Consider the following 11,411-nt stretch of genomic DNA (forward strand, 5'->3'; position numbering starts at 1 on the left):
AAAGGTAGGGTATGAGACTACACGTAAAACACAGAGCCCCAAGCCACAGGTTGCTGCCTCCTCAGAGGTGCTTTAAATTCTCTCCTTTTCAAGAGCATCCAGGAAAGTTTGGGTCAGTGTAAGAGCCCTGTGTGTTAGAACAGCCATTTTGCATCTTCTTTTCCTATGAGGAAGTGATTTCCAACTTGGAGCAAAGCTGACTGAAACCAGGGCAGAGTCTTCCTACTGGCTTGCATGTGCTGTGAGCCAAGACGAAATTCCATGCATGATCTGGGGCATGAGGCACCCTCGTGAGAAAGAAACACCCATTTAGATGCTACCTTTGATGACAAGTCATTAATATTCAGGAAAATAGTTAACTCTAAAAGCTTTAATGTGGAAGGGGGAAACGCTGCATTTAATGTCCTGTTGTCCCAAACATTTTAAATAAAGTATTTCTCCAGTTCTAATATTTAATCTTAAAGGTGAACCATGGTTTTCAGTGTATATTTCCTAAGCAGAATGTCGTAGTTCTGATGGTCAAAGTGAGGTTCCAAAGGCAGGTGAGATATCCACAGGTGGGGCAAGGAAGGAGAGCAGCTCTCCAGTGAGCCACGTGGTCCTGTTCAGCACAGTCTCAGCTGTAGCTGGGAGATTGGGCAGTTCCCATATGTTCCCAGATGAGGCAAGAAATTAAGGAAAGGACCACAGTCAGACAGGTCCTGCTTAGTGACTTCTCCTGAGTCAATGAAGCGACAGCCATCGCGAATTGTCAGGAGGTCAGAGAGAGAACAAAGATGCCCAAACCAGACTCGTTTGGAAAGGAATGAAATGCTGTAACTGTATTTCCTGGGTAGCAAAGACAATTTCTTCTTCTAGTTCTATAAACAGACGAGTGCAAAGAAGGAGGGGCAGTTGCCTTTGGAGCAGAGATGGGAGATCATTTCCTTTACTGCAATCTGCAAAACCATAGCTGTCTCAGAAAGATTTGCTTATTTCACCACAGGTTCCCTCACCTTTCTCAGGAGATATCTTCTACCTGACAGGACTTGGTTATTTTGGAGGGTCCAAGTTATTATGATACATTCTCCCAAAGGGGTGTGGGAACTGGTGTATGACTCAACCTTTCATAGCTGTTGAGCTTTCTTCTGGAGCAATATGATCAACATTCTGTTTTTTGAGGAAAACTATTTTGAGCAGAGGTTAAAAAGAATAGACTTTATTTGGTTTCTTCTTCAAGAGTACAGGAGTAAGTGGAAACAATTTTTATATTTTCCAACCACTTCCTCCAGTTTCCTGGAACAACTACTCCTTAAAAATGTAGCTTTATGTCTCTACTATGCCCTCCACTGATCTCCCACAGGTTTTAATATATCCTCCTCACACCCCTTTGTAAGAAGTGAAAATCCCTACAGTAGGGCAGTGCTTTCCCATTTCACATACACACATATTGAGGGACTTGCCAAAAGTCATCTAGGTAATTATTTCAACCTAAGGCTGCAATCCCATTTATTTCTTCCTGTGACTACCCCATTCTCAAAACCCACGTGTCCAGTAATGTCTGTAATGAACAGAAGCCTCCAAGCTTTAGCCAGCTAATTGGGTTTGCTGCCTCAAAGTTTGGTCTTCTCATCATTCCTCCTTGTATTTTGAGAGAAAAGTGCAAGACCTTGCAAGCTTCTAGCATGACCAATGGTTATCTTTAAAGTTAAGTTTCAAGCTGGTATATCTATCTGTAAGAAAACACTTAATCCATGTTCCTTGGGTCTGTAATACTCACGTTTGACAACCTCCCCCACACTTTGCCATACAGTCAGTGTCTCTCCTTGGATAGGTGTATGGCACCAGATTTCCTTCCAAGAGGCCCCCACCTTTGCATCCTCCAAGCCTTGCCTCCAGCCACACCTCTGTGCGGGTAAGAAGGAAAAAGGTGGGATGGATGTGGGAAAGTGGCAGCTCCCTAAGGGATCATCCTACAAGGAATAAGCCGGAGGGACTGTGTAAATGTAGAACTGTGCAGCACCAATAAATACAAATTAAACTCATAACAAGAAGTGAAATATTAGGGCCAAGGTGACATTTGGACTGGAGGTTCAGCCAAGCTTTGCTTTAAATTTTTTATTGCTGCAGATAAAGAAAGAGCTTATCCAACACGTTTCTCTCTTTTTTTCCTCCCTATCAACTAAAGGAGAAAAAGAGAAAAAAATCTTAACTAGCTTTGGTTGTATTTGAGCAAGACTTCAAAGTTTCACAAAAATAAACAGTTTTAGTGGGGAGGAATGCTCACTTGTAAAGAGAGAAAATGCACTTTTAAGCCAGTAAGAGACTGCATGCCTTATGGAGAGATTCACAGCATCCTCCCTGGAGCAGACAAGTGGTGTCCCCCGCCCCCCCCCAACCAGCTTCTTCTCTCTCACAGGGGGCTGCCTGGCAGCAACACAGTCCTTCGAAGGGATGTGGGGATGACAGGAGCCACTGCTTTGTTCTCTTCTCCTTCCTCCTGCTATGCCCCTGTTGTTTTCTGCTCTGATTGAAAGTTTCATGTGACTGTAGCTGTCACTGAGATCTGAGTTTGCACAGCACCTAGCACAGTGTCAGTCCTGGCTTAAGATGAGGGCTCTTTGGGGTTGATTACTGCAATGCCAAAAATCTGCATGCTCAGTGCAGATCCATAATTTAAGCTTGGGAAAGGAGGAGAGAGGTTTATTTGCCCTCTGCTCCAAGGTCTCACAGGGTGATGGCTGGGGGACAGAACCCTCTTGGCCATGCTGGGGGGCTCTGTGCAGTCCTGTCCATAGGGCAAGGCAAGCTGCTCCTCTTCCGCAACCCTCAGCCCCTGGGTCGGTCTGTCTGTCTCACAACACATGTTGATGATGAAAGAGAAAGGGAGAGTGCCTATCATGTTTTAACCCCTTAATTCCTTCTGTCTCTTATGTCTCCACAGCACAGAGCCCCACTGCAGCAGACCCCTTGCAGCAAGCCTACGCTGGAGTGCAGCAGTACGCAGGTCGTTAGTATTAACACTTTCTCCCAATAAACCTTTCTCTTCTGTAAAGCCATTAATCTCTGAACACACCTCAGGGGGCTGAGAGAAGGGAGGTGTTTTCTAATACAGGGGCAAGCTGGGGGTCACAGGCTCCCAGATTAGGTTTGCACAAACACCAAGCCCAGGGTCTTCTCCCACAGAGGAAGCAACCTCCTCCCTTTTCCCAGGGAATTGGTCGCGCTGGCCTGTACCTCAGTGAAACTTGATCAGCAGGATCATGTCTGGTTTGCCCTTGCACAATTCATAAGTCCAAAATCAGGCCACTGCTTTGGAGGCCACTTGCTACAGCAGGTCTCCTGAATGCTGTAGCAAAGAGAGAAAATAGGCAGGCAGGCCCTGCAAAGCCACTGCTGCTGTGCCTGGCACGGTATGTAATGCCTGCACATACCCATTTTTTAGGGTATGTGTACTGGCCATACCCCAGTTAGTTAGTCTGAGACTTACTTAGGAGATACACAGACATCCTCCCAGCTTCCCAGCAGATTTCTCCACAGCTCCCAGTGGATCAGCCTCCACTCATGTTGCCCTGTATGCTGAGCAGCTCCTTTGCAGTTGATGGACTGACACCAGCCAAAGTGACCTGGTGCAGACCACGACCCCGCCGTGTTCAGCCTCCCCTCACGAGGTGTCCATGGCCAACGTTGCGAGGAAGCTGCCACCCCAAAGTCATTATTTCCTGTGGTAACTGGAGTGATCATGGGCTCCCACTGAGGAATGGCTATTATCTCATGTCAGCGCTGTATCTGGAAACTTAATTTAATTCTCCATGTAGGGCTTCATTTGCCGGTGTTTTAGTTATTGTCATTTATTGCTTGTGAGGTTTGATAGATGGGAAGCAGCTCAACCCTTTGAGCTGTTAATTAACCCCTCTGCACACACATGGCCCCTATCCCCTTCTCTTTGGTCTCGCAGCCGACCCATACTCTGTATTTTTAGCAGCAAGACACATCATCTACCATCTGTGGTAGTGAATGGCTCCCCTTGTTTGCTTGGTGGGGGAGCTGAGTTGGGGAAAATTGTTTAATTGCTGCTCACTGTTTCCACTGTGTTTGTGTGAGAGAGAGGAGGTCTCTATGGACATGAAAGAAAATGTATATCCAAGGGTGTATGTGCAACTCTGTCCGTACAGTGTGTGGGCATATGAAGGCAGGAAACATGCATGCGGATTGTTTTTACGAGCGTGGGAATTAATCAGGGTACAAGGGAGATTACACAGGGGAAACGCGTGCTTGCTCTCTGCACGTGGCTGTCAGCATGGGCCCCTCTACACTGAGCTGGAGAATGGATGTGTTCATGTCACCATCTGGAATGGTTGCGCTTGTCTGCTGGGAAAGATCTCAGCAGAGACCCCCATTTACACCGCATGGCTCTCCTCGGTGTTACTGCTGACGAAGCTGAAGGGAGGGTGGGTCCTCAAGGCCATGTGGCACCTCCTGGAGCACGACCATGGTTCTTCTGCCACATCTCAGCCTGCACGAGATGGCCCCTCACAGAGCCAAAAGGCAGGGTGAAAGCCCACCTCTAGCTTGGTATGGTGGCTTGGAGTGAAAGTTCCTCGCTTCCCAGCACTGAAATCTGTCCTTCTTTCTTCTCTCCCTTTCTCTCCCCTGTAGCTGCTTATCCTGCTGCTTATGGCCAGATCAGCCAAGCGTTCCCACAGCCACCTCCCATGATCCCACAGCAACAGAGAGAAGGTGAGTAAAAGTGACGTCTTCCTTTGTGACCCCAGCAAGCCATCCCCATCACGTTGGTTCCCCTCCTTGTACACCTAGAGTATCCATTAAACGCCTAATTGCTTTGGATCCCTGGTCCACTGAGTGTTTCTCCATTTCCATATATGGCACAAAGGACAATATGGAGAAACATGCTCATGGGGAATTGTTGATGATATGTCCTCAGTCCCCAGGGAGAAGAGAACGCTGATGTGCACAGGCCATGGAAAGACCTGCTAGCAACATAGGCAATAACGTCCAGTGGGGGTCTGTGTCTGAGAATACATACAAAAATGCAATTGCATTGAAATAAAGAACTTTGTAGGAAACTCCTTCATTAAAAGCCAGTAACATGATTTCAGACACCTGCTATTTGGAGATCAAGGACCTGCTATTTAGAGTAGCTTATCCAGTCCTTTCAGCCTCCATTGGTAATCTGGAAACAGAAATCAGATCCTGTAGAGCACAATTTCTATATCAGGATGAGAAAAATCATGTAGTAAGGGTACCTATTTCTTTACATTGACTATCAGAGGAGCCTGAGTAATCTAGTTCACAGTATTGGATGGCTTCACTGAAGACACAAAAAGTAAGGAGAGGTAAATGTAACATTATTGCATGTAAACACTTTGGGAGACAACTGTGCCATTAATTTTCCCTTTAGAGTCAGTGGGGAGCAGTGGAATCCTCAGAGGCAACCCACTTGGGTAGCTCCAGTTGTCCTCCAAGGAGTCCACTGCTCCCTTTTGACAAGAAAAAGGGACTGCTTGCCTAAGTGAGGCTTTAAAGTCAGGTGCTCCAGCTTACCAACCCTCATTTTAAATAGTTACAATTTAAATTTTATCCTCTATTAGATCACTAATTCAGATATATTCTATATTATATGTGTTATTATATATATGTAATTACATTTAATGTTTTAATATAGTGTAAGAGTCAGAATGAAATGGATCAAGATTACACTATCAAGCTAAAACATTCTGATGGCCTAGAACTACTTACAGGGAGAAATCTCATTTTGTAAGAAAATTAGAAATGTTGGCATTTCCATCTAATTTGGAATTAATTTTTTTCCTATGTCAGAATTTCCTGGGGAACACAACTTCCAGCTCCTGATTAGCTCCAGTGCATGTCCCTGCTGTGAGAACAGATGCACAGACCTATCATATCATTACAGAGATGTTTCCCCCATGCTGAAGGACTTTGCTTTTTATTACTTACTGGGGCTAGATTAAGCACAGGACAAAATGGCGAGCAGATCATTGCTCAGCACAGCACAGTGCCAGGAACTGTCAGGAGCAGGGGAAAGCTGTGGTGCACTCTTTGAAGACCCTCTGCCTGAAGATCCCTGTGTTCATAAGGCATGGTGTGTCTCTGTGGGTTGGGAGTGAGTGTCACCCAGTGGACAAGTTATCTCATAACTCTTCACTCCTTCTTGTAAGCAGTTGGTATTGAGGCTGAAGGCAGTTGGGGGCCAGAGATGAGAGGTGTACAACCAGTCCAATGCAGGTTGGCACTCCCAATGTCCCTCATTTTCCTGCAGTGTTAGGATGCTGTGGCATTCTCTGCTGCTAGAGGGATAATCTATGAGACACAACACTCCATTTTAGCAGAGGGTCAAGACCTTTAAGAATCTTTAACCTCTAACAGGAAAACACAGCAAGAGGGAACTCTAATAATGACGGTAATGCCCAGTGCTGAGACGACTACTTTATGTTTGCAAGGACGTGCATAAACATTGATTCGTTAGTGAACCAGCCCTACCACAACAGTAACACCAATGATCACATTGATAATAACAATGCTAAACTCTCCGCTCCTGGATCCCAGTTGGATAACAAGCCCAGAAACGTTTGGCTGCTGGAACCTTCCTGTAGAGATTAGTCATTACTTCCACACAAGCACTGAGGCTGACGGCAGCTGACAGAGCGCATGAGGTGGAATAGATCCAAAGCTATCAAAACTTGGGATGAAATCTTGATTCAGGCCATGTCAGAAAACTTGGAGGTAATTTTACATTTGAATGGTATTACTCATCTTAATGTAATTTCTGAAACTCAGAAGTACACTTATACATTAAAATAAAGTGGTACAGGCTTGTGACTCTCACGTGCCCTGTTCGCAAACACTCTGGGGACTGAACAGGAAGCAAATGCAGAAGAGGCAATGAAATTCCAGCCTCTAAGTGTTTGCTGTAGAGGTGAGGTGTGCAGCTGACCAAAGTGCTGCAGGCTAACTTCACACAATCTTACAGGACAGCCCAGTTTTAGTTACTGTTGGAAAACAAGTCTAATCATAGCCTTTCCTTATGACATTGCCTCACGTGTTAGGGATGCAATGATACATAGTCGATATCTGAACAGGTATGTGGAGTTGACTCATGTTGACAGTGGGCACCAAGGGATAGGCTGGGTCTGTAGCTGTCCCGGTGCTAAAAAACTAACAATGAGCTGGAGTGTGAAGAGCATGGACAGAGCAATGGCTTAGCAGTTCAGGTCCAACCAAGCCAAATCAACCATGTGATTCTGTGCCCTGAGTAACAGGTTTTTCCGTTATCCAGCGTGGTTCCCCTGTAATCTACAAATTATTCATAAACTGTGAGCTCCTTAAAGCTCTTCTTTCTTTTTTGTCCAAATCAAGGCTACCTGTGCTTCTTGTGTATAAATGAACAGAAATGAGCCATGGTAGACATAAGTGTAAAAATGAAACTTCATTTTCTTCTCATAATGTGTCATGAGGGTTAGATTTCAGGTTGGCTCAGAGCCCTTTTAAAAAGAAAAGTAAAGCCTGTGGTAAATAATTTTATTACTGTATTCAGCCCTGAACTGCCAAGTTTACTGATCTCCAACAATCCATTAACTCTGTTCAAAACCAGAACTTTCTCTCCAGCAAGTTAGTTGGAGTTTTCAGTAAGGTTTTTCCGTGCCCACTGGGATTTTCCTCTTGCTCCAGTTATTTGAGCAAGTCCCTCAAAACTCATCACATTTGTGCACTGAGAACTAACTTAGATTTTCATAGAATTCTGAGATGAACAACTCACAGAATAATAGAATAATTTGGGTTGGAAGGGACCTTAAAAACCCTAGGTCCAACACCCTGCCACAGGCAGAGTGACCTTCCACTAGACCAGGCTGCTCAAAGCCTCATCCAACCTGGCCTTGAACACTTCCAGGGATGGGGCATCCACAACTTCTCTGAGCAACCTGGGACAGTGCCTCACCACCCTCATAGTGAAGAATTTCTTCCTGATGTCTTATCTTTGGTTTCTTAAAAATATACATGTATATACGACGAGACAGCCACGTACACAAACCCATAGTCTACTATGGAGTGCCTATATTAACTTGCAGCAGGCAAAAAAAATCCAACAAGGTAGAATGGGTGAGGCAGACAGATCATGTTTTTTGAATTCTTTACCAAGGACTCTAACTGCAACAGGTAACTTACAGATGGATTCAACAAAAAATTGCTTATTAAACTCCAATGACAGAATTTTCATATGTGAGTGGGACAAAACAAATCAAACTATCCCTTTTTTTTTTTTCTCAGAAGCAGGTGGCATTTTCAGTACTGGAAATTAGCCAAAAACCCTCTGTAGCTGGGAACAAAGTGAGTTCAGCCTTGCATGTCTGAGTCAATATGGGAAGCCACAGCATAGGTTTCCTAGCCACATTTCAGAGCTGAGCTGGGCTTTGGGGATGGTCCATGCTTTTTGACACCCTCACTGGTCTCTTACTCTTGGTCTTTGAGTCGTGTGAGGAAAAGTTGATTTCAAGGTGACCTCAGTGTTGTTCTCTCCTTGAGCCCAGCCTCTAAACATGGTCTAGATGAAGTTGTGTGCCTCCTGGTCTGCCTTATGCCTTGGTAGGTGTTTCTCAGCACACACAGGCAGAATCCGTACTCATGCACAACGAGTCCAAGACCCCAGGAAATGCAGCTGGTATTTTTGAAAGAATTGGCCAGTTTTACAGAGCAAACTGCTGGCTCTGGTGATGTCAGTGGGAATTTTGCCACCAATTGCAGCAAAGCCAAGATTTTACCCATTCTATTATAATGTGGATCTCAAATCCCACAGCAGAAGTGCTCTGGGGCATGTTCAGATGAAGGAATGAATTTTTTCCCTGTTATTCTGGACCATGGTCTTCTCCTGGGCAGAATTTTCTCAATTGTAACAGACATCTAAGGGGGTTGGTGTTTGTTTAACACTTTCAGACTGTTTCATATCTAGCTTACCATGCCAATAACTCTGTATTGTGTGGAAGCAAATGGCAGCAAGGATTGGAGAAGGGATAGTTGCTCAGTAAAGAGAGTAAAGAAGAGGCAGACAGGAGGTGGGGGGAAACTGGAAAAGCTTGGCATGAAATAGGGGAGCCTGATTGTGGGCCACTGAGGTTCAAAAGTAATTTAGCTAAGCAGATGACCGGGTGCCTAATTAGTTAATTATCCCACCATACCACTATCCCCCACATTTGGAAGAAACCCTGTTACCATCCCCATGACCTTTAGGAAATGCACAAGATGCAAAGGATCAGCTGTTCCTTCATGACAGTCCTTTTAGCAAATTAGTGGGGAAAATTGTGCTTAGCAAATATTCATTAGGGCTTCATTTTCCATTAATCCAAAAGGAAATGTGGAGAGCCTGTGACTTCAATCATGCTGAGGCCCAGGAATTTTAATGAGCTTTAAATGGGCATCTGCCAGAATCCTGACTTCACCGTACTTCTTCTGCCAGCCGGGGGGATGAGTAATGGCTAATAAAAGGTGGGAGCATCTAGGCGAACTCCTCTCCCTAACAGGAAAGGCAAAGTTGTAATTTGCTGTGTTATGACACTGTAATTATGCCCTGATGAAGAAAACGAGAGTATTAAAAAACCCTTTCCTTCCCCACAGACGTAAAAGGGGGAAAGTTGACTGAGTCAGGTCACAGGGTTGCAGGCGCATGGACGAGGGGGAAGGAGGAAACCTTCCTTCTCTCTGAGCTCTTATACTTTTGGCAAAGGGCGTGCACTGTATCCCCTCTCAGCAAAGCAGGGCTGGAGTTACCTCTCGAGGCCAATGCAAAGCTGGGCATCACCTGGAAATACCTTTGGAAATAAGACGATTAAAAAAAGAATCCCTGTCTCCTCAAACTGTACAGTTTTCTGCTATTGAACACTGTAGAGGTGTTAAGTGTTTAATTTTTTCAACAAAACTTCTTGGACAGACCTACCCCCTTTAGACTGTTGCTCAAAGACACCATGCTTAAAAATAAAAGCTGGGTTGAAGAGTTTCATTCTAGACTATTTGACCAGAGGCAGGTTCTCTCTCTTCTGTCCCAAAATACAATTTCAACAGAACATTTTTTGAGGGTCTCTACTTTAACAAAACTTCATATTCCAACTAACTCCTCTCTGGATATTTTCCCAAGTACCTTTTGAAATCTGTAAGAGAATATGTTACAGCATCAAGGCAAAAAAACCAACCCCTGTTGTCTAGTAATCTGGATTTACGTCCATCTCTCTGGAGATGGAGATGGTTCTGCAGTCTCTCCTGCAGAACCCTCTAGAATGGAGAACATGGCCAAACTGTCCTGATCTGGGGGAGTTATCAAGATGAGTCACACTGGGGGCTGAATGCAAAATTCTACAGAACAAAATGACCCTGTGGGTTACAAGGAACAAAAGAAAATTATGAACCATATTCTTTCATTCTTGTGTTACTATTCCTCCATTCTGCCTTTCCATAGCCACATGTGCCAGTGCATTCCTCTGTCTCTATATTTTATCCTGCTGTCTGTCCTGGGAAGGTTAATGAAGTTACCATAGCCTGTAGGTAACTTTTTGAGTTCCTGGTCTTGTGCTTTGTCATTCCTCTGAAAGTCTACAAGCTGCTTCCTAGAGGTGACCCTTCACCAGTCAGAGAGAGAGGATGCCAAAGTAAATGTCCACGATGTGCTTTCTCGTATCCTATTTCTCTTCATTCATGAATCTTCTTTTTCTCTTGATAGGACCAGAGGGCTGTAACCTGTTTATCTACCATCTGCCCCAGGAGTTTGGGGATGCTGAGCTGATGCAGATGTTCCTGCCTTTCGGTAATGTCATCTCCTCGAAAGTGTTTGTGGATCGGGCGACAAACCAAAGTAAATGCTTTGGTGGGTAAAGATAACAAAACAATTAGATTCATCCAGGAAAGGGCTTTCTCTGAATACTTTACCTTTCAAACTGCTTTCTTTCTGCTTAAGCTTTATGATTTCTCTCAACTTACTCCTGTCAATACTTTCCCCCTTCCCACTTTCTCTCCTGATTGTCTCATGTTCAGAGTTGTGTGCGCTGCTTAGAGGTGAAGGTTTGGCGTTTCACCAGCAGCAAGATGCTGCAGCTGCTGGTGGTGGGCTGAAAAATATCCCCCCTTGTAAGGGCAGGTGGGGATGGTATAGGAAAGACTAAAGAACCTGGGGCAAAAGGGCGGAACTGGGGGCTAGGTGAAGTATTGATGAGATCAGCAGAGGGAGCATGTGGCAGAAGGGGAGTTTCTGCACCTAAGTCAAAAAGACAAACATGGGGTCATGGGGTTGAAGGGAAGACAGAGCTGTGGGGGCAGCTTTTCAACAACTGTGATGCATTAGATTGCAAGGGGATAAGGGCTGACCATCAACTGAAATCCTGGTCTTATGGGGGATGGGGGGATGCAGGAGG

At 44.9% G+C, this 11,411-nt stretch overlaps 1 protein-coding gene across 17 annotated transcripts in view; it reads left to right on the plus strand.

Annotated features, from left to right (window-relative positions):
- The window catches only part of CELF4 (CUGBP Elav-like family member 4), a 701,622-nt gene that overhangs the window by 644,291 nt on the left and 45,920 nt on the right, over positions 1-11,411 (plus strand). For 7 of the 17 annotated variants that reach the window (XM_018078794.2, XM_018078786.2, XM_018078787.2 and 4 more), the window contains 4 exons: positions 1,814-1,894; positions 2,924-2,989; positions 4,639-4,719; positions 10,724-10,867. In XM_018078794.2, the coding sequence (XP_017934283.1) occupies positions 1,814-1,894; positions 2,924-2,989; positions 4,639-4,719; positions 10,724-10,867 (372 nt within the window). The remainder of the gene's footprint in view (positions 1-1,813; positions 1,895-2,923; positions 2,990-4,638; positions 4,720-10,723; positions 10,868-11,411) is intronic. The other 10 variants (XM_018078792.3, XM_018078790.2, XM_025895776.2 and 7 more) reach the window with 6 other exon arrangements.

The sequence above is a fragment of the Manacus vitellinus genome, unplaced genomic scaffold, assembly GCF_001715985.3.
Source record: "Manacus vitellinus isolate BGI_N305 unplaced genomic scaffold, ASM171598v3 scaffold_42_pilon, whole genome shotgun sequence".
In the NCBI taxonomy this organism is placed as follows: Eukaryota; Metazoa; Chordata; class Aves; order Passeriformes; family Pipridae; genus Manacus; species Manacus vitellinus.